The sequence below is a fragment of the Alosa pseudoharengus genome, unplaced genomic scaffold, assembly GCF_046254945.1.
Source record: "Alosa pseudoharengus isolate Yale_2024_CS ecotype anadromous, Long Island Sound unplaced genomic scaffold, YU_APseudo_1.1 YU_APseudo_1.1_scf_19, whole genome shotgun sequence".
NCBI classification, from domain to species: domain Eukaryota; kingdom Metazoa; phylum Chordata; class Actinopteri; order Clupeiformes; family Clupeidae; genus Alosa; species Alosa pseudoharengus.
This window is the reverse complement of record NW_027468657.1, coordinates 21,584,182-21,605,883: the sequence shown is the minus strand read 5'-3', so window position 1 is coordinate 21,605,883 and position 21,702 is coordinate 21,584,182. Positions and strand designations below refer to the sequence as shown.

The 21,702-nt window shown below is 43.8% G+C and overlaps 2 protein-coding genes and 1 long non-coding RNA gene across 5 annotated transcripts; 1 reads left to right on the top strand and 2 right to left on the bottom strand.

Annotated features, from left to right (window-relative positions):
- Nucleotides 1-404: 404 nt before the first annotated feature.
- Nucleotides 405-2,859, bottom strand: LOC143133143 (arylsulfatase I-like). Its single transcript, XM_076292911.1, has 2 exons — nucleotides 2,373-2,859; nucleotides 405-2,104 (listed from the first exon to the last, which is right to left on the bottom strand). Exons 1-2 carry the CDS (start codon nucleotides 2,687-2,689, stop codon nucleotides 700-702), a joined length of 1,722 nt encoding a protein of 573 aa, XP_076149026.1. The 5' UTR covers nucleotides 2,690-2,859; the 3' UTR covers nucleotides 405-699.
- A 7,356-nt stretch (nucleotides 2,860-10,215) lies between these two features.
- On the bottom strand, nucleotides 10,216-16,299 carry LOC143133142 (uncharacterized). 3 transcript variants are annotated; one of them, XR_012988474.1, is made up of 8 exons: nucleotides 16,150-16,299; nucleotides 15,868-16,060; nucleotides 15,658-15,783; nucleotides 13,497-13,613; nucleotides 13,157-13,267; nucleotides 12,826-13,044; nucleotides 12,190-12,291; nucleotides 10,216-11,231 (listed from the first exon to the last, which is right to left on the bottom strand). It is a non-coding gene; the product is annotated as an uncharacterized LOC143133142 (long non-coding RNA). The 3 variants fall into 3 exon arrangements; XR_012988473.1 differs by having other exon boundaries at nucleotides 12,194-12,291; XR_012988475.1 differs by lacking the exon at nucleotides 12,190-12,291.
- Nucleotides 16,300-16,610: 311 nt separating this feature from the next.
- Nucleotides 16,611-21,587, top strand: tcof1 (treacle ribosome biogenesis factor 1). Its single transcript, XM_076292001.1, has 9 exons — nucleotides 16,611-16,825; nucleotides 16,973-17,028; nucleotides 17,113-17,188; nucleotides 17,718-17,805; nucleotides 18,009-18,082; nucleotides 18,172-18,373; nucleotides 19,261-20,940; nucleotides 21,138-21,238; nucleotides 21,327-21,587. Exons 1-9 carry the CDS (start codon nucleotides 16,709-16,711, stop codon nucleotides 21,384-21,386), a joined length of 2,454 nt encoding a protein of 817 aa, XP_076148116.1. The 5' UTR covers nucleotides 16,611-16,708; the 3' UTR covers nucleotides 21,387-21,587.
- The last annotated feature ends 115 nt before the right edge of the window (nucleotides 21,588-21,702 follow it).

Here is a 21,702-nt window from a genome sequence, read left to right as displayed (position 1 = left end):
ACAAAAAGTTTAAGAACCACTGTTCTGGTGAATACATTTGTATTTCACCCATAGGGGGCAGTATTACACAGAAAAAATATTAAATGGAGTGCTGGTTTACAACTGAAGTAATGAAAGAGAACATTTAAGATGCACTCCAGTTATTGATAAACCCCTAAACACCCATCTTAGTCCCTGAAAGATACATATCAATGCTTTTTGTATTTTTGCCAGAGTGGATTATTCAGAGGCACATGTAAACGGATAAGGTTAGGATTTGAAAGCAACTATTTCATTTTCATGATGAATACTTTTATTCAAACATTTCTTACAATATGGTGACAATGTGATTTATATTTTCAAAGGTCTAATTAAACATCTGTGTATTCCTTAACCCATCCACTCAGTAGTCCATTCATTTTCCCATCCAATTCATCCAGTTTTACAGTTTATATTCTATAATTAAAAAAACTATAACAGTCCGTGTGGAAAGCAGGTAAGATATTTGAAATGGCTAACTCAACACATACACACACACACACACACACATACATACACACAGACTGACACACCCCTACTTTGCACAAGCACAGACACACCAGTTCAATCTCATACACACAAACATTTCACACATCAACACAAACACTGCTTTCTGTTTTCCTTACAAAGACAATAGTCTTTCCCATGTGACCCGTGCAAATATGCTACATGCACCCGTGTCTAGATCCTGTTGGACATGATGCCGGTGTTGAGCTTCTTGAAGAAGGCCTTCATGCTGCACTGTTTGCACTTCCCCTTCCTCTCCTTACTCCTGAGCTGGGACAACTTCCCCCAGTCCTGCTCCTCCTCGTCATCCGCAGCCCAGGGCCCCCAGGCTCCTCCGTTGTTCTGCGGCTGGGCGCGGGGGTCCTGCGGCGGGTACCTCACGGGCACGGAGGTCCGGTTGTAGAGGGCCAGGCGTGCCAGGAGCAGCCTGACCACGTCGGGCCGCTGCCCGGACAGGTCTCGCCGCTCGTACGGGTCGGCGGTCACGTTGAAGAGCCAGAGTGAGCGGCGTGGCGCAGTGTGGCGCTCCAGGCTCCACCAGCCGCCCGGGAAGCTGGACAGCATCTGCGGGGGTGTCCAGTCGCCGTAGCCCGGGTCTCCCGTCAGCAGCTTCCAGTCACCCACGCGAACCGCTGCCTGCACGGACGTATCCCACAATCCCCAGCCCTCCTCCAGGGAGCCGTGCGGGGCGGGGCTGTGGAGGGGGTCGATGTTGTGAAGGATCTCTTGCCGTGGCGACGCCACGCCCTCGCTGATGGATGCCCATGCATCATAGCCGTCCAATCCTGTGGTCAGGCCGCTCAGGTTGCCCCCAGCGATGCTGAGTAGGGTTGGGTACCAGTCTGTGATGTGTAAGAGGTCGTGGCTGATGCGACGAGGGCGCCTCAAGAGGGGGCTGTGCACAAACCCCAACCCTCGCACGCCCCCTTCCCAGTAGGTTCCTTTCCGCCCCCGCAGCGGCCAGTTGTTCCCGCCAAACAGCGGCTGGCCTCCGTTGTCCGTGGAGAAGACTATCACGCTGTTGTCGTAGTAGCCGTACTTGCGGAGCGCGGCGGTCACGTTTCGCACCGCATCATCCACCGCCGTAACCATGGCGGCGTACTTGCGGCGCTCCACGTTGCCCATGCGATGGTACGGGTAGATGTAGGAGCGCGGCGACTGCAGCGGAGTGTGCACGGCCTGGAACGAGAGGTAGATGAAGAGCGGCGCCGCGGCGGGGTCGTGCGCCGCCAGGATCTTCCGCACGCGCCGAGCGTAGAGCTGCGTGGAGTACATACCACCTCTGCCCCACGCCACACGCTCCCCCTCGTGGAGGTCGAAGCCGCACACGGCCTGGCCGTCGCACGCCCAGTAGGTGTAGTAGTCCACGCTCCCCGTGAGCGAGCCGAAGTAGGAGTGGAAGCCGCGGCGCGTGGGCAGACAGGCGCGCTTGTAAAAACCGAGGTGCCACTTGCCCACCATGTGCGTGGAGTAGCCCAGCTGCTGCAGCCGCTCGGGCAGCGTCGCCTGATCCAGAGGCAGGCAGTTGGGCTGCTGGGGCCGGATAATCCCATGTTGGAGCCCTGTGTGGATCTGGTACCTGCAAGGAGTGGCATACAGTTGGTATTTATACACTCACATACACACACACACACACACACACACAAGCAAAAAGATATACAAAAACACACACACCCACGTGCGCGTTTGCCACGGAAACAGGTAACAGGAACTCTTAACCAGGTGTGCATGCAAAACTTATTTCGTTTATTGTTCAATGGCTTGTTAAACAAATAGCATTTTATAGGTTTTGACATTGTATTGCTTTAAGTCACAAGACGATTTGGCACTGTGCCAAGTTCTCTCACCTGCCTGTCATTAACTGACTACGCGAGGGTGTGCAGGTAGGTTGGATGTAGTAGTTCTCGAGCTTCACGCCCTGCGCCGCGAGCTTGTCCAGCACTGGTGTTCGGATGTCTTTGCTATGATACCCGATATCGTTGTAGCCCTGATCATCAGTCATGATGAAGATGATATGCGGGGGTCGATATGACGGACTCCCCGGCTCTCCCGGCTCTGGCACGACTTCGCTCTCCACTTGGTTAGGCTTTGTCCAGTCCCAGGAGAGGTAGCCCAGACTGAGCAAACTAACTACGGACAGCCCCGTTAGCGCAGACACTCCCATGGCAACGGAGCGCAGCTCTAAGAGGACGGTATGAAAATATGAAACAAGCCTACCCTACCTTTTTTCAATCAACCTACAAACAACGTTGACATTGTTGGGATGAGATGTAATAAGGTAGTTTACTAACTTGAACTTGAATTTAAAAAACAAATGTCGGGCGTCTCCAGACCTGGGAGGTCTGTTTCCTCGGGAGGTATTCAGCTCGAGTCTCACGCGAATCTTCAGTCTTATTCAGTTTAACACAGACCAACCTTAAGAGTACATTTGTACTGTGTAATAGCATAATCTTAGTCGTTGTAACCCCGCCCGTTTTTTGCCGGTCCATTGAAATCGGATGCACCAACCTCCCTGGGTTTTTGGCAGCCACCCCTGCCTAAGAAAACAACATGACTCTACAGAAAATTCGAGGCAGTGGGCATTCTTCGAGACAAGTAGCCTTCAATACTACCAGCCTGCTGTTGCAACTACTAGCCTATGACAAATGTGTGTCTAAAAAAATAATATTCTCTTCTGTTTAAACTGGATGAGCATCTCACCCGGAAAAAAAATCTGAAATAGGTACCAAAACTAATGTCTCCATGCCCGTCTGTCTTGTTGATGCCTGTCTGTCCATCCTACTTGATGTCTATGTAATTTTAGTCCTTGATGTGATTTTTTTATGAACTCTTTAAACTGAACTTATCAACTTGGAAATGTGCAGCTCTAAGTGCTGTTATTCTTCTGTTCACAACATGGTCTTTATGGGGAGGGGGCCAGGGGCCCTGCATAGTCTGCACAGGCTGACTCTGTTCCAGGGGGCTGGGACCTTGAGCTCAGGGGCCCAGTGTGGGGCTGTGACAGGGATACTGTTCAGGACTCTACCTCCTCATAAGACCTCCTTTTACAGGACAACTGCTGTTGTTGGTTAGTGAGGGGTGTGGGTGCTGAGAGAGAGAGTGGCAAGGCAGGAGGCAACAACTGTTGATGTTCGTTACACACACACACACACACACACACACAGAGAGAGAGAGAGAGAGAGAGAGAGAGAGAGAGAGAGAGAGAGAGGAATAAAGAATAAAGAGTCTTTGTGCAAAATGTTTCTATCTTGGAGGCTACAACCGACTACTCACTATTACCAATGATTCTCCTGTAGAATTATAAGGTTCTATCTGACATTTTGGTCAAAATTTAGTTACTGACATATTCTTATTATGTGACACATTAAGAAGGTGAGGTGAGGTGTTTCTTGTAGTTGTATGCATTTTTGGACATTATATCTATAGAGGTTTGTTCTGCTTATCAGTATAACTCTATGGTATTCTAAGACTTTGAAGCTCAATATCTCAGATCTCAAAACATAGATAGAAACTTATAATTCTAAGGGGACAGGTTGTAGATGTTGCTACACTCTTAAAACGAATGTGTTGGAAACAATACAAACTGTGTTGTCCCAATCTGGACACAGAGATGTGTTTAAAAAAAACAACGCAAGTTGTGTTGTTTTCAATGCAAGTTTTGTTATTTTCAACTCATATTGCGTAACAAATAACAAACTCAGTGTGTTGGAAACAACACAAACTGTGTTGTCCCTATCTGGACACTGAAATGTGACAACATGAGTTAATTTGTTTTAAGACTGTATGACTGACGTTTTAGCTTGCAGCATAATCAAATGTTTAGCTGAATAAGAATTAGATATAACATCAGCGCACAAGTATAATTTTTCATGTTATGTTGCTATTCCAAACAAGCTCTGCCTTCATATTGAGAAATTATACCTGGATATGTTGTTACACACACCCTTAACTGTGTGAATGTAACACCAATGTCAGATTATTAACTTTTTACAACTTGGTTTTGAATCATTTGCATGTTAAAGAGAGGTGCTTGCAGGTGCTGGTTTGCCTGAGGACAAGGCGCCTACTTAAAAGGGACTTGGACGGAGAGCAGAGGAAGTTGACCAGAGGCAGCAGCGAGCACTGGGCCAGTGAGACGGGCAGCACCATGCTGAACCCCTCCTCAGGTGAGAGTATCAAAGGTCATTTGTGGGAGAGTGGAGGATAGAGAGAGGGAAAGAGGGAAGGAATTAAAGAGAGAGAATGAGTGATGGGAAGAGGGAGCAGAGAGAGAGAGATTGAGGAGAGGAGGAATGAGCGGAATGAGAGAGTGAGAGGAGGTAAGGGAGAGGCAGTTGAGCTGGATCAAGGGGAAAGGGCCTCTGAGGTTGATGTTTACTTGTGTGTTTTTCCGAGAGGAGGCGGTCAGCAGTCTGCATAGATGTGGATCACAGGATGAAAGTTGTGTGTTTGTCTGTATATGTGTGTGTGTATTTCATTAGAGGCAGGAATCTTTCAGTCATCCGAGGAAAGAGACAACAGCATACAGAGGTTCTTAATGTCCAGACTTCAAGTAAGAGTGAGTGTGTGTGTGTGTGTGTGTGTTTGTGTATGTGTCTGTGTCAGAGTGTTTGTATTAGTGTATGTGCACAGATGTGTGTAGGTAATAAAAACACCAAGGGAGGGATAAGAGTCATTTATTTACTCTTTAGGTGTGAAGTGTGTCTTTCTGTATGTGTGTGTGTGTGTGTCCACACTGACATGTGTGGGCAATCATAACACCCGGGAGGAAAAAAAAGCAACAAGTCTACTCTTTTGGTGTGTGCACATTCAACTATCAGTGTATTCCGGTCAGACGATGTTCCCCTCGGCCCATTACCCCAGACGGGTGAGTCAGACTTTGCATGAGATGAAGTGATGTCGCCAGAGGAATTTACAAAAAAGGTACAGTAGGTTTGACTTGATTCTGTACAATTAGGCTTTTGAGTGGGCTGTTAATGCGCCCAACAAGAACTTAAATTAAACTATCTAACACTTAAGCTACACTATAGCTTGTACACGAAAGCTGCTGGGCTTTTGGGTAATGTCAGTAGACAGACATATAGAGTATGTGCCTTCAGGCACGTACGCACACACACATGGCCACACACACACACACACACACACACACACACACACACACACACACACACACACACACACACACACACCCTCATACAATTTGTTTATTTGTGTTTTTGTCTTTTTTGCAAGCGTGTGTGTTTGTGACCGTGTGTGTGTATTGACCGTAAATTATGCCAAATGCCGGGCGAGCACCTGATCTTGCCCGATGTGTCAGGGACGCGATGCGTTATTATTTCTCTCTGGCAGGGCAGCAGTAGTGGGCAGTGCAAACACAGGTCCTCCAGAGTCAACACCAGCTTTGAAGCGGTTGTATCTGAGCTGCTTGGCAGCTGAAAAGCCAAATACCACACATGCCACAGTGTCACAAATAATACTTTTAATTTTGTATTAAAACCAATAACATGTTTACAAGAGGTATTAATGGAGAAGGTTTCTGACGCAGTTTACTTGAAATAGAAGCAGTTAGGGGTGTAAAAGTGCCTGGTGAGATATTTTGACCAGAAATTGTTTGCTTCTTTATTCACACATCCAGTAATAATATGTCCAAAAGTGTTTGTTTCTGATGTTGTATCCGCAATAACGTTTAAGGCCAATACAAATGTTTCCTTCCAAATCTCACATATATTCTCCATTTCATCCATTATTATCAAACTTTCATTAGATATTTATAATATACATTTTGCCTTGCCTCTTTTGCAGTTGATGCCACTGTGTCATTCAAATGTCATATAATACATTTCAAATACCATAAACAAACTTCAGGCAATTCATTCCTCAAGTCAGTAAGAGACAAATAACTTGGGGCTGTGTTAAAACATCTGAATATTTTACTTGGCAGACCACTTAAGAAGCGGTAAAAGCACATATCCTGTTAGGACTTAAAAAAGCTTAACACAATCAGCAAACCTTTCCGTTTACTGCGGGAAGATTGAACATGTGTGATTCCACATATAATAAAATACTTAATTTGCCACTTTGAAGGTCTGCTCTTTTTCTTGTTAAAAACTATTTGTCTGCCTTGGGGTTTTTTTTTACAGACATTCAGCTGAAAAATAAATCTGTGTTGCGTTAGCTTGGACACACTCAGCTTACATACAGTAGCTGTGTCTGACTGTCCCTATGGTGTTCATCAGTGACCTCCATGAACTGTCCTTATGAGACCTGAGAGAGACTAGGCTGGCTCTGCAGCTAACATGAGGTTGTGTTACACCTAATCCCCATTCAAAGACTTTGGCTCAGTGGCATGAACACTTGGCTCTGTGACTGTTTGTCTTTTGCAGTCATATGTGTTGCAACTCCAAACTGAGGAAGCTATTTAGTGGCATCACACAAGTGCTCCGTTAGGTGCAGTAAAGCCACAAAAAATACAATAAACCCTGATGAACCTGTTAGCAAATCTGAATTTGCTCTGCAGGTCCCACTGACAAGGATCCCACTGACACCTGTTTCCGAATCAGCAAAAACCCAGGATCCAATCAATTCATGTGCATTCGACACAACCAATGGTTTCGCTGATGGCGACAGAGTTAAACAGATATGGATATGTACTTTCTTCAGAATCAAGTTCTCAGAGTTATCTCAGAGTTGAGAATTCTAATTTGCTAACAGGTTCGTCTGGGTTCACCCAGGCTACCAAAATTAGGCTTAAAGCTTGAAATGTGTGTGACACGAATGTGCTGCTTGTCATGAAAAAGGCTCATCTTAAATGTGATATTGGGGTAATACTTTGCAAGCAATGCTGTCAGGATGTTTTTGTCAAGCTTTTAGTCTGGCATTGGTGAAACGTCTTAGGAAAAGACAAAATTTCTCATATGAACATGACAGACCATTTTATGGTCACCCTGTGTGTCTGAATACTGTTAGTATGAGTTGTTGGATTTCCTAACATAGGCTACTTACATTTTTGCATTCCATGTGGTAGAACATACCCCAACATGTGTGTGCGCGCGCACACACACGCACACACACACCCACACCAGTGGTGGACATTACTTGAGTACATTTACTCAATTACTGTACTTAAGTCGCTTTTTCATGTATCTGTACACACACACACTAAATTACACTGCTCAGATGTCAGACATGAGCAGAAACAGCAGTCACCTACTGGCCTTTTCCTCTGCTTTCTTTACCCTCTTCCTTCTATCCCCCCTTACTCTCCCTCTTCTCTCATCCTGTCCATTTCCCATCACTCCATCTTCCACTCTTTCTCCCTATTCCTTCTCTCCCCTCTCTTTTTCTACTCTCCTCCCACTCGTCTCCCAGCAGAGTGAATAATCACGGGCGGAATAATTAGATGAAGCTCATTTGAGAGCTGAGCGGCAGGCAGCTTGCCCCAGATGTTGGCTTTGGCTGAGCAGAGAGAGCTAGAGGGGCAGAAAGGCTGCCATGTGAACACCTGCCTGGGTTTTTATGCTTCCAGTAAACCGGCTCACCTCACCTCTCACAATAGCCCTCTATCTGTTCTTTTTCTCTCTCTCTCTCCCTTTCTCTTTCCTTCTTTCTCTCTTTTTTCTAAGTAAAAAGTGTACCCCCCCACACACACACACACTTTCCAAAACTTGTCTGCCTGTGTTTATGTGTGTGTGTGTGATTTAATTAGTGGACTATCTTGCTCATGTGATCATCTGACTCGAATGGAATCATGCTGCCAGTCCACGTGACTTTTTCAGACTCAAGTTTAGCCAGTGGAGGGGCCAGGGGGAAGTACAAGGTTTTCAAAGGTTATGAGCCCAGTGATACAGACGCAGAGACTATAGGACCTGGCATTGCTAGAGAAAAAGCACCCTCTTTTCCTTCTGTGTGTGTTTGTGTGTGTGTGGTACCTGAAGGTTGGCCTCTCTCACACTTTGAGGCCCAGGCTTATCTGAGGCTGTGTCTCCACTCTCAGGTATCAGAGACCACACGGCACAGGGATGGAGTCACTTTCAAGGGGCCTCCCAATAATACAACAGTGCCTGTCCATAATCACCCACACAAAAGTAAAAGAGGAACATACACACACACACACACACACACACACACACACACACACACACACACACACACACACACACACACACACACACACACACACACACACACACACATACACACACAGACTCAGATTGTCCCTCAATGGAATAGAAATTCATATTTAAATTACAAGTACCTCAAACACAAAGCACACACACAGACACACACACACATCCATGTGGCTGGATCTGAGGAATGTGAGGTGGGTTTTTGTTTCCTGAAAGAACAGACCACCCTTCATGAGTTTAGCCTGAATAAACACTCTGAATCACACACACATTCACACAGAGATATACATAACTCAAATACACACACATTACACCACACCCACGCACTCAAACCAACAGGATAGGGAAACCCTGAGAACCTTGATTCCACTGCTTTTGAGTTAGGGGTAGACCTTAGTATAAAGTGTGTGTGTGTGTGTGTGTGTGTGTGTAAGAGAGATGTTAGTGCTTAGACTAGACTGCTCGGATGGCATTTCAACCAAACTCATCTCTCCTTTGGCTCTGTGCTGCTGGGAACCATGTGGCTCCTCATGCTCCTACTGGTTTTACTGATAATGAATGAACCTCTTTCAGCCTCCAGTAATATCTGACCACCCTTTAAATTTCTTCACACAAACAGACAGACGCAGCAGTGATATATCCCATTACTGACAAAATGAGAAATTCCAAACTTCGTCTCTCAGTGTAATAAGGACCAATATAACTACAATGTGCACACATGAGACAGGACACTTACAAGCAAGTTATGTAGATGCACACACAAAATGCTATCTTGCATAATGGACGAATGTTCCATTTCACTTATCCCTCATCCGGCCAGTCATATATACACACATGGTTCCCATGTCTCTCTGCCCATTCTCTGCTCTCTCGTACAAACACACCTGTGCCCCTTCTATCTGATGGGGCCAGCACCAAGAGTGAAGAGCTTTCAACTTGTGTATTTTATTTGTCTGAGGAGTGGGTGGCTACCACTGTGGTCCTGTATCATTGTAAAAGTGAGAGGAATTCTAGAACAGAAAAAAGGTATCTACTGTAGTGGTGCCATACGTTTGTGTGTGTGTATGTGTGTATGATTGGTAGACTGAGGAGCGCTACTGTTTTTTTTTTTTTTTTTTAAACCTCAAACTCAAACCAAGAATCGGAGATACAGATTGATGAGAAGTGACCAGACCTCAACTTGCGGCTCAAGTGAGAAGAGCAGTGTGATTGAGCTGCTCCCCTCAATGTTGGATCACACCTTCCTAGTTTCCCCCTCATCCTCATCAACATTATAGTGATGTGTAAAACTGCGGCATGAATAGTCCACCATGAAGACCACCATGAAGCAGTAAGTCTTAAGCATTCAGCAGAAATGTGGCTCAAAGTGAAAATATATTGTGGTTAAACAAGGATAATTGGAGAGAGGAAAAAAATGTTTATGCTTCAAATTACTTTGCTGGACCAGAGCTGTCTCAATTTTGTCATGAAACTAGGTGACTGAACAAGCATGGTTTAATTTAAAAGGTAGTGAGGAGATAAAATTGAGTTAATGCACAAATATATACTCAGTTTAGGGAAGTTATTTCTGGAGTAGTTACTACAAAGAATGCTACAAAAATACATCAGATCCCTTACAATGGGGTACTTCATAAAGTATGTTTTATTAAAAAGTTTTTCTCAAATGAAAAGTTCAAAGCTCAAAACGCTCAAAGCTTAATCAGATGAAAACAAATTAAACTCAATTTAAAGGGATAGCAATTTCCCTTCACATTATGATGAAAATGATACACATCTTTAATTTTTAAAGGAAATTGGCCTACAAAGTGCAGGAAGTTGGCAATAACACAGTGGTTTTGAGGTGAAGTTATTTGTTGCAAAATAATCTGCAAATGTATCTCCATATGAGAAACGCTGTGGCAGAAGTGGCTACAGCTCCCGTTTCACATTTGAGTCCAAGTGCCCACGGGGACCGGGGTTGGAGTCCGGCCCGGGTCATTTCCCAATCCCACCCCATCCCATCTCTATCTCCCACTCGCTTCCTGTCCGTCTTCTATCCTATCTGAATGAAGGCAAAAAGCCCCAAAACTATACTTAAAAATACAAAAACATGTCTTCCAAACCTGACTGCTTTGACAACACTGTTTGAGAGAGACACAATGCACTGATGTGCTGTTGATTAAATGTTTGATGCTCATCGGATGCAGAGCTCAGTCGACCTACCTATGAATTAGTCCTTGGAATCTGACCTTGACAGACCATTGTCTGTCAAGGTCACCGGGTGGTAGTTATTATACTTGTACAGCCTTAGAAACCAAACTGCTATGGCATACATCACATGTAAGCTGCCTCATGCCATGAGTGTTCTTGGTTAGACACCCAAAGCTAGTTTGTAAATAGCTATGGTCTAACTCAACACCAGCGACTTTCTCAAAAGGAGAGGATGCAATGTCATAGTCCTCAGATGGTACCACAGATGACATGTCAACAGCTGACAGACACATGGGGTCATCCTGTGCTTGGGCGTTGCCTGCGTTTCCTGGAGCAATGCCACAGCGGACCACAACACTCTTGAAGTGCTTGGACTGTTGTTCCATCCATCTGGAGTTCATAAAAGAGAGAGCTTAGTCATGTGTTGCGCTTTTCAAACACAATTAAATGTCATATCAGATAAATGTGTACTAATTTTGTTTCCACAACTACATCCGATAGGTATGGAAGGTACTGTTTTTTAAAGAGCCACTATCATGTTAATATTACAAGTAAGTTGTACTGATATTATTTACACAGTTATTTCAGGTAAGCATTTCAAATTAACTTAAAAGACTGTGTAGGTCCGTTAACATGCGCTCCTACTTTAGGCACTGATGGAATTAAAAAGAGAGCTCATAGTGGCCCTGACTGAAGCGGTATGTGCACATATACCACTGTGACAAAGGGCGTACTCACACCATGCCATCCATACTGACCCCTAGTACAGTATGTTTGACCCCCAAAGTCCGGTTTGTTTGACCAGTGTGTTCGCACAGTACTGTACCCGGCCCGATACGCTTATCCTTGCCCGGGTCTGCTTTAGGAGGTGGCACGATACGGTTGGACTCATGATCGCACCTATGCAAAGATTCTAGAGCACAGCGGCTCAACCGAGCCTGGATACAGTTTGACAGTACCCAGTGTGAGTGCAGGCCAAGAACGAGAAAGAACCATACTCCGGCACGGTAAAAATTAACTGTGCCCAGTGTACACCCTAAAACAGCTCTGGTATCATCATGGTGTAATTGTGCTAAACTGAAGTCTTATTTTTAAATTTGAAAGATGACATTTACTCAGGGGTACCAGGCAGTAATTGCTGCCTAAGTTTAGCCACAGCTAGCTAGATTATCCAATTAAACAACCAACACAAATGTTTTATAAATCTCAAATCATACATTGGGATAGTTTAAATCAAACCAAACATATTCATTCAACAACTTAAATAGTCAATAATTCATTCAATAGACAACCTCAACAAGTTCTTTGTTCAAGTAATAATCAAAATGAAATTATCCTAGACAGATACCTACTACATGAAAACCGACGCTTGGTCTAGCCATAGCGCTGGTGTATTGGAGAAGTACTGGGCAGGGAGTGCCAGCACACTGCAGTTGAAGCTCCTGTCAAGCTGACATGCGCGCGCGCACACACACACACACACACACACACACACACACACACACACACACACACACACACACACACAGACACACAGACACAGACACAGACACAGACACAGACACACACACACACACACACACCAGTTAGGACCTACTTCCAAATTTGTGCACCCGAGGTAGGGCTAGTGTGTAGGGTTAGCAGATAGGGTCTTTCTGTGTTTGTTTTGGTCATGTTGTGAGGTGCGGAAGGCTTTAGTTTTAGTTCACAACAACCCCTAGGCAAAGAGCGAGCATTGGTCTTTCCCGCATCATACCAGTACCATGCAATGCACGAGTGTGCATTCTCCACTCATTTATCCAGGTTTTCTCTCTAATTTGTCACCTATCTGTACAATGTAATGTAAAATTGACAAAATTGAACCTTGTTACAAACAATATTTGTAATAAGTAGCAAGAACAGTACATGCAAAAAACTCAGCCAGAGATATAATAATATCGTAGGCCTAATGATGTAGCTTTTTAAAAAAACATCAATACATTACCTAAACTTATCTCTGATATGAAGTCCTCAAGTTTTTCAGCAGTTCCTTTGTTAATATATTTTTTCCTTTTAAAACCTTTAACAAGGAGTTCACAGTCTTCTTATGTCTTCTTTCCCTGTCCCTGGCATTTCTTAATTGCCGTCGTAATTTCTCCACCTCCTCCTGATACTCAGCTAACTTCTGTTTTGCTTTAGCTGGGTCCAAGGCATAATCATGATCCTGAAAAATATTTACATTTTCAATAACTTAAACCAAGTCTCCTGACTTGTATAAACGCTGTAACAGCCCAGCATCCAATAAATATGTTTAAAACAAAAATTATTTCACTCACTGAGATTGACTCCTCACTGAGGTCGATTGGTCTAAGTCCTCGGACAGGTGTACAGGACTGTGGAGGTAGATGATGGTTTGATGTCCTGCTTGACCTGGATGTACTATATAGCTAGAAAAAAGGGAGATTTTAAATTCTTAAGTCTTGTCGTACTTCTTCCACCTTCTGCTGATATTCAACTAACTTCAGTTTTGCTTTAGCTGGGTCCAAGGCATAGGCTACCCATGATGTATTTCAATTGTCAATAACTTAAACCAAGTCTCGTGACTTTTATACACTTCACTGTAACATCAACCGAGCATCCAACAAATACGTTTAAAACAAAAATGATTTCACTCACTGAGATTGACTCCTCACTGAGGTCGACTGGTCTAAGTCCTCGGACAGGTGTACAGGACTGTGGAGGTGGGAATTCTGTAGCCTTTGATGTCCTGTGTGACCTGGATGTACTAGGTAGCTAGAAAAAAAGGAAAGTTTAAATTCTAGTCCCGTCGTAATTTTTTCAACTTCTACTGAGATTCAACTAACGTCAGTTTTGCTTTAACTGAGTCAAAGGCATAGGCTACAAGGATACAAGGATACAAGGAAGTTTATTGTCACATGCATATAGTTACTGGAAGTAAGAAATGCAGTGAAATTATGTCTGGTGTCAGCCTATTTGTGCATTAATGGGGGGGGGGGGGGTAAAAAGTGCAGTAGAAGAGGGGTTTAGTAGATTAAGTGGCAAGGGCTGCATAAAAAAAGGTGGGGGAGGATTGGGATTGGGTGGGGGGCACCAACAAGGAGCACCCAAGAGCAACAGGGGCAAGGAAAAACTCCCTTACCAAGGAAGAAACCTTGGGCAGATTCACGGCTCAAGGGGCTAACCCAACTGCCAGGGGTCTTGGTGTGTGTGTTGGGGGGATGACAGGGGAGATGGGATAGTGTGCTGTGTATGTGGGGAGAGGGCAGTGTGCAATATGTGTGTTGGAGAAGCTTCCTCATGAGACAATGTGCTGTGTATTGGGGGGGGGGGGGGGGGGGGCAGGGACTTACTATTGCAAGCAGAGTCCTGTATGTATGATGTATGTGAGTGATGACAGTGAAGATGTGTGTGTGGGCGGGAGGGGAGTGGAGCAGTGACTGTGTGTGTGTGTGTGTGTGTGTGTGTAGTGTGTGTGTGGGTAGGTGGGGACAGTGTGCTGTAAGTATGTAGAGGATGTGTGTTGGAGAAGATCCTGAAGACAATGTGCTGTGTATGTAGGGGGGGGGGGGGGGGGGCAGTGTGCAGCAAGTATGTAGAGGAGGCTTACTGTAGCAAGCAGTGTGCTGTATGTATGTGAAGTGATGACAGTGATGATGTAAGTGTGTGTGTTGGGGATGGGGGTGGGTGGGGGGTGGGGGGGCAGAAGGCTAAACCTTCTGGGGGGATGACAGGGGAGATGGGAGTTCAGGGGCAGAAGGTTAGGCAATCAAGGACATGGGTAGATGGAGGAGAAATCAAAAATAATAAATAAAAAGTTCTATGGAGATGTGCAAAAGTTGGAGAAAGTCAGATATGTGTGTGTGTGTGTGTGTGTGTGTGTGTGTTTTGACGTGTGATGAAATAAGAAAATAAATAAAAGGTCTGTAGCATAGGGAGAGGGATGTAAAAATGCCAGAAGTCTTGTAGGTGTGTGTGTGTGTGTGGGGGGGGGGGGGGGGGGGGGGGCAGTGTGCAGCAAGTATGTAGAGGAGGCTTACTGTAGCAAGCAGTGTGCTGTATGTATGTGAAGTGATGACAGTGATGATGTAAGTGTGTGTGTTGGGGATGGGGGTGGGGTGGGCAGAAAGGCTAGGCAATCAAGGACATGGGTAGATGGAGGAGAAATCAAAAATAATAAATAAAAAGTTCTATGGAGATGTGCAAAAGTTGGAGAAAGTCAGATATGTGTGTGTGTGTGTGTGTTTGTAAAATATATAAAATAAATAAAAGGTCTGTAGCATAGGGAGAGGGATGTAAAAGTGCTAAAAGTCTTGTAGGTGTGTGTGTGTGTGGGTGGGGGGGGGGGGGGGTGGGGGGGTCATGAGTGCTGAGTAGTGAATGAGTGCAAAGTCAGTATAGTGTGAGTTCAGAGTTGGGAAATGTTTGAGAGTGCTGAGGAGTGAATGTGTGCAAAGTCAGTATAGTGTGAGTTCAGAGTTCGGATGGCCTGGGGATAAAAACCTCCTAAGTCTCTCAGTTCTGTCTTTGTGACTACATAGGCGTCTTCTTGATTTCAGTGGTAGGAATAATCCATTGTTAGGATGAGAAGAGTCCTTCAGAATCTTTTGGGCTCTTAGGAGTACTCTTCTGGAATAGATATCTTGTAGAGCAGGGAGTTGAGTTCTTATAGTACGGCTGAGCGCACTACTCTCTGCTATGATGATCCTGAATTTATTTATTTATTTTTTCAACTTCAAACAAGTCATCACTTTTATAAACTTCACTTTAACATCAGTCCAGCATCCAACAAAGGTGTATAAAGAAATATTTCACTCACTGAGATTGATCTCTCACTGAGGTCGAGTTCTCCAAGTCCTTTGTCAGTAGGCCTACCTGACCCTGGACCTGGACATTCTGTAGCTGCCTTGTTTGATGTCCTGCTTGATGATGTAGACCTAGGTAGCTAAAGAAAAAGTGGTCATTACACACATGGGTAGTGAAAATGAAAATTAAATTAGATTAAATAAGAAATTGTCGTGGCACTAACTTTGGAACGACGATCAGGAAACTTAAAAATAGATGGGATCACTCCTTCCTTTATACGGACTGTCTGTCCAGTCCTGTCAAAATCCTCAGGTTTAAAATGAAAGCTGCAAAGCACTGTACGGTGTGTTGGCTCAAACTCCTTCCTCCTCACTGCTGCTTTCCATGCATTTCGCCTCAATTTATCGTTTGGGAATCTACAAACAAAACATATTTTGTAACGACAGTGCAATTCGGGGACATAGCATATCTATAAATCAGCATCTAAAACAACTAGCCTACTCACCTGTGAAATGTTATTCCTTGTTTTTTGGTTTTCTCATTCCTTTCATTGGAACATCCAAAGGCAGCACAAAAGTCTGGCATCTTTAGAACTGGTCAACGGGCGAGCCAGAGGTTAGTTTATAGCACAGAAAGGAGAGATTTATACCGTCTAGATCGGAACCCTGTACTAAAATGGCGGCGTCAGCGAAGCATGCTGGGAAGTGCAAGACCATAGATAGGCCTATGAACCGTATTCATCAGTTCTGATTCATATCATATAGACATAGGAATGTATACAGTCTATGATTGATATCTACGCGCAAGGCGACATCTACGGGATATCTCGGATATCTTCCAACTTTGTAGTTCGGCAGTATCGGATTAATATTAGTGTTCTTGTATTGTATACAAACGACTACATTAACCAGCATGCATAGCGTTGCAGGGGCGTAATGGCGCCTTCAGTTCAAAGGTTAAAGTTTAACAACGTGGGATTTAGAGCAACATGATCGTACCAATGTAGTTTCGGTTTTCACAGAATAGGCTTGACATTTCGGCCACAATTTCTTATTATTTGAAATATGGCTTCTGTGGATAAACCTGATGTTAGTGACGCATTGATGAACTTAATCTACCGGCATCTGAAGGACAACGGTTACGAGAAAGCAGCCAACGTGCTCAAAAAGCATATTCCTAAGGTTTCCACACTCTTTCTTTTCTTGCCGAAACATTGACACATTGTTTTTGTTTCAGGTCCAAAAACGGTAACATTGTTTCAAATGCTGATTAGGCTACAGCGCTTCATGTTTATTTGTCTGATCAAGTGGTCTATGGACATGTTGCAGGGGGAAGAAGGTGTGGCAAGCACTTCCTTACGTGATATTTATAACAAATGGACCGCGTGAGTAATATACATTGTAAACAACTAATTGTTTATTCCATACATTATTTGTCGTGCTTTAACGCTTTTATGTTTTGGACTCAGGGGGTCGCAGAGCGGAAGTAAGGCTGCTGAAGTTTCCAGCAGTATATCAAGTTCCAGTGACGATGAGGAGACCCAGGTAAGCAGTTGCTCAGCTGCATCTAAAGATCAGACAGGGAAATGCCTGAACTAGAGTGTAGACAGGTGTTATAACATATGCAACACTGTCAACACGACAGCTCAGATATAAGGCTTGTGTTATAAATTATGGCTATGCATCACTCCTGGCATTTGTGTGTATGCATTTGTAGGCTGTGTATGGTTGTGTAGCTTACTTTATCCTGTCTTATTATGGCTACGTCACTGTCATATTCAGTCTTCCAGCAGGATCATAGCTTAGTCCAACTACAGCACAACTGCCTGTTGTTATCAACATTGAGTGTGTCTTTAAAACAACAAAAATCAGTAGTTGAGCTCCCATAGATGAAATTGTAAGGAAGATGCAGTCTCATTATGTTACATGCAACATGTTAACATTAACTCACCCCCTACAGTTTCATATAACTGTTTATTATGTTATATAATTATTATATATTTACAGTATTATTACACAAACTGTGTGTGTGTGTGTCCATGTGTGTGTGTCCATGTTCCATTGCTGCTTCCAGAGATCAGTACCACTGGTAAAAACTTCCAAGACCAACACACCAGCAACTCCAGTCACTAACACAGATGCGCAAACAGTTCCCTCTACTGGTAGGTTTGTATATTGGTATTTGTGAGCAAATGATGGTTGACCACAGCCTTGCAATATTGCTATGACCTGATACAATCTCCAGCATTGAGTGTGTTCGTTACCATACCATGTAACTAAGCTCAACAAAAATGTTAACTGTTGTCTGCAGTGAATTTTGCACTTCTCTGATATGGTGATTTGATTTGTTGTTACTGGTGGGTAGCATCACCCTCCCATCCCAAAGGAAAGAGAGCCAGTAAGAAAGATAGCAAGACACCTTCTAAAAAGAACACACAGGTATGCTTTCTTCAAGGTCTATTACTGTTATTGTGGTGATACTGTGATATTGTTTGATTGATATCTCCCTTTGTCCTGGGTCTACTTAGGGCGCAGGGAAACCAGCAAAACGGAAGGAGAAGTCTGATGCTCCAGCCCCTAAAGCCAAGCGGAGAAAGAAAGGCTCTGAACCAGAGGCAGCTTCCACAGTTTCCTCCATTCCCACTGCTTCCACCACAGATGCAGATGGGTCAGACTCCGACAGCAGTCTGGATGTGGAGAAATGGAAGAAACTTGCCTTGGAACTGACAGGTACTTGACAGAGAGGCAGTTGAGGAGTGATCGAGAGATGGCAGGAAGGTCATTGACATTGAGTGTGTTTTCATGCCGAGAAAAAAACGTCTTGAATCAGTTTATTCCCAAAATTCCGTTTATGTTCTGTTTAACCTGTTTACATGCAAGTAGAATGTCACGTTTTGAGCATATTCCTGTTTACATAGCAATCAACATTATTCCGAATAAGTCAGCGACGCAGCCCAGAAATAGGCTCCCAACGTCATAACGTAGAGTAAATCTCCGCTGGTGGAATTCCCTCTTTTGGCTGAATAATACAGAGTATTCAGGGTCTTCCACCTGTATTTCACTTGTTCAGGCGTATGTCGATAGCCAGCCAGTAAGTTTTTTACAAATCTTTTAAAAAACGTTGCTGACGATATTTTCTCCCGTTGATGAACTCCATGACATTTGCATGATTGCAAGACATAAGTTTGTCTCGTTTCTCCAAAAGTGTGTGCGTTGTTTTGCCATGATTAGGAAAGTGTTTCGGAGACAAATGGTTAATTTTATCCTAATTCTGTGTGAATTTAGCATGCACAGGCCTACAACACTCTTCCTTCTGGGAGCATATTCCATTTAAGGTGTTTTCATGACCCAATATTCCGTTTAAAACAGGCATATCCTAGGGTGTGCAAACGATTTATTAGTAAACCGAATATGGCTTTTTTCAATTTATTTAAATCAGACACACGCATATTCGGTTTATTCCCAATAAACTGATTCGAAACCGTTTATTGGCTGCATGGAACCACGCTCATTGATTATGTATTCTGTATAATCATAAGAGATGGAACTTGCACGCTGGTGTTTGAAAAAGGGTTTGCGTATTGGATTGTACTTGATTGTTCTGCCACTTTTAACAGATGCTGATATTGCAAGGATGGAAGCGATCACCTCGGTAAACTCCAAGAGTCCATCAAATGGCAGAAAGACGCCCAGAAAGAAACCAGCAGCAAAGATCTCAAAAACTACTGCCTTGGTGAAGAAGCCCCCTTCAAAACCCAGAGGTGCCCAGAAGAACTCCCCGTCAAAAGCAGCTAAATCAAAGACAGTCAAGAGCCCATCTGATGACAAGAAGACAAAAAATGTTCAAGAGGCCAGTAAGACAAAAACAAATAAAACTAAGAAGGATCCATCAAAGTCTGCAAAGGTCAAGACTACTAAAGCCATATCGCATAACGGTACTTCAGAAGCTAAGATCACAGACACTGCCTCAGCTGATCAGAATGGCAAGAGCCCAAAAAAATCACTGAAAGAAAAGAATCTCAAGACCCCCTCTAAAGAAACAACAGCTACCAATTCTTGTGAAGTAGAAAATGCAGCGACTGCCTTAGCTGATCAAAGCACAAAGACAAAACCTCGTAAACAGAAGACTCCCAGGACCCCTTCTAAAGACAGTTCAGCTACAACCTCATTAACAGACAATGCATCTCTTTCTACCACAGAAACTGTAAAAACAAATTCAAACAGAAACACAACCAATACATCAGTTGAAAGTAGTACAACACCCTCAAAGGCTAAGAAACACAAGACACCCAACACCCCTTCTAAAGATAGTGCAGCAACTAATTCAACAGAAGTTGAAAACACAGAGAAGACTTCAAAAGCTGGCAAACACAAGACTCCCAAGTCCCCTTCTAAAGACAGTTCAACTACAACCTCATTACCAGACAAGGCATCTCCTTCTACCACAGAAACTGTAAAAACAAATTTAAACAGCAACACAACCAATACATCAGTTGAAAGTAGTACAACACCCTCAAAGGCTAAGAAACACAAGACACCCAACACCTCTTCTAAAGATAGTGCAGCAACTAATTCAACAGAAGTTGAAAACACAGAGAAGACTTCAAAAGCTGGCAAACACAAGACTCCCAAGACCCCCTCAAAAGACAGTAAAGGCACAACCCCTCCAGAAGATGGTACAGTGACAAATTCTATTGTTGACAGCAAGACAGCACCTGTCTCAGTTGAGCAAAATGGCAGTTCATTTTCAACACCATCTAAGACCTCCAAAAAAAGTAAAACTAAGATTGCAGTTACAGATAGTAAGAGCTCAGATTCTACAGAAGGTCACAATGCAGATGCCCTTTTAAAGGAAAACAAAGAAACAGTCACACCAGCTGAAGAGAGTGCTAATACCAGCAACACAAAACATAAAAAGTCAAAGACTCATAAGACCTCTTCTAAAGACAGTTCAACTAAAGATTCCTTAGAAGTTCAAAATACTGAGATCCAACCGAAAGGCAATGAACATGTCAGTGCCTCCCAAGAACAGAGTGAGCCTCCATCCTCTGATCCTCCTGTGGAGAAGAAGAAGCACAAGAAAAGGAAAAAGGAGGAAGAGGTAGTTGTCGAGGAGCCTGCACCTCAAGAGGTCCCCTCAGAACCAAAGAAAAAGAAGAAGAGAAAGAAGAATAAAGATGCGGAAGAGAGGAGTGAAGAGCAAGGCCAACAGAGTGTTGCAGAAACAGAGCCACAACCTGCACTGGAGTCGCTGGTCACTGTGACAACTTTGGAACCCACAATTGACAAAAAGAAAAGTAAGTGGTGTGTCTTTACTACCTCATGTCTAGTTCTATGGAACCTAATGCCATTATGTTTCTTAACTGTAAAGCTTGTCCCACTCCAAGAGGATTCAAACTACTGAATGCTTTAAGTGCTTTTAAACACTTGCGGTTGTCTGAATTCAAAAAGGTATGTGTGAACTTATGTAAGTTACACTCAATATTTTGTGCAGAGAAAAAAAAGGACAAAGACAAGGAAAGAGAAAAGGAGGAAGTGACCTCAGTACCGTCGACCCCATCAGCTCCACCTGAGGAGGAGTCCGTTCCTAAAAAGGTAACCTGTTTTACCCATCGACAGACGTGTTTATGTGCACAGAGAAACATGTACGTTTTTTTCTGATTATACTGCTCTGTCTTCACAGAAGAAAAAAAAGAAACTGCTGAGTAACCAGCCTCTCACAGATCTACCTGAGCAGCCCTGAGCACCAGATAGGTACCCCCAGAGGAGAGGAGGACGGTGTCCTGCTGAGGCTGCCCCTTACTGAAGGCCATCCGCTTTGGAGGGCGCCTCTTTGGAGGCCTTGGGGCTCTGGAGAAGCCTCAAGATGCCCACCCGTCCACACAGACTCAATTTTTAAAAACAAAAGCAAAGGGACTCCCTTCTCGAAGAGAGAAGCAAAGAAGAAAGGAAGACATGCTGTCTTTATAGTTTTTTATCAAACCCTTTTTATATATTTTAAATATGTAGTTTTGTAAATCCAGTTTTATGTCTTTTATTTTTGTGGCACCAATTAAGGA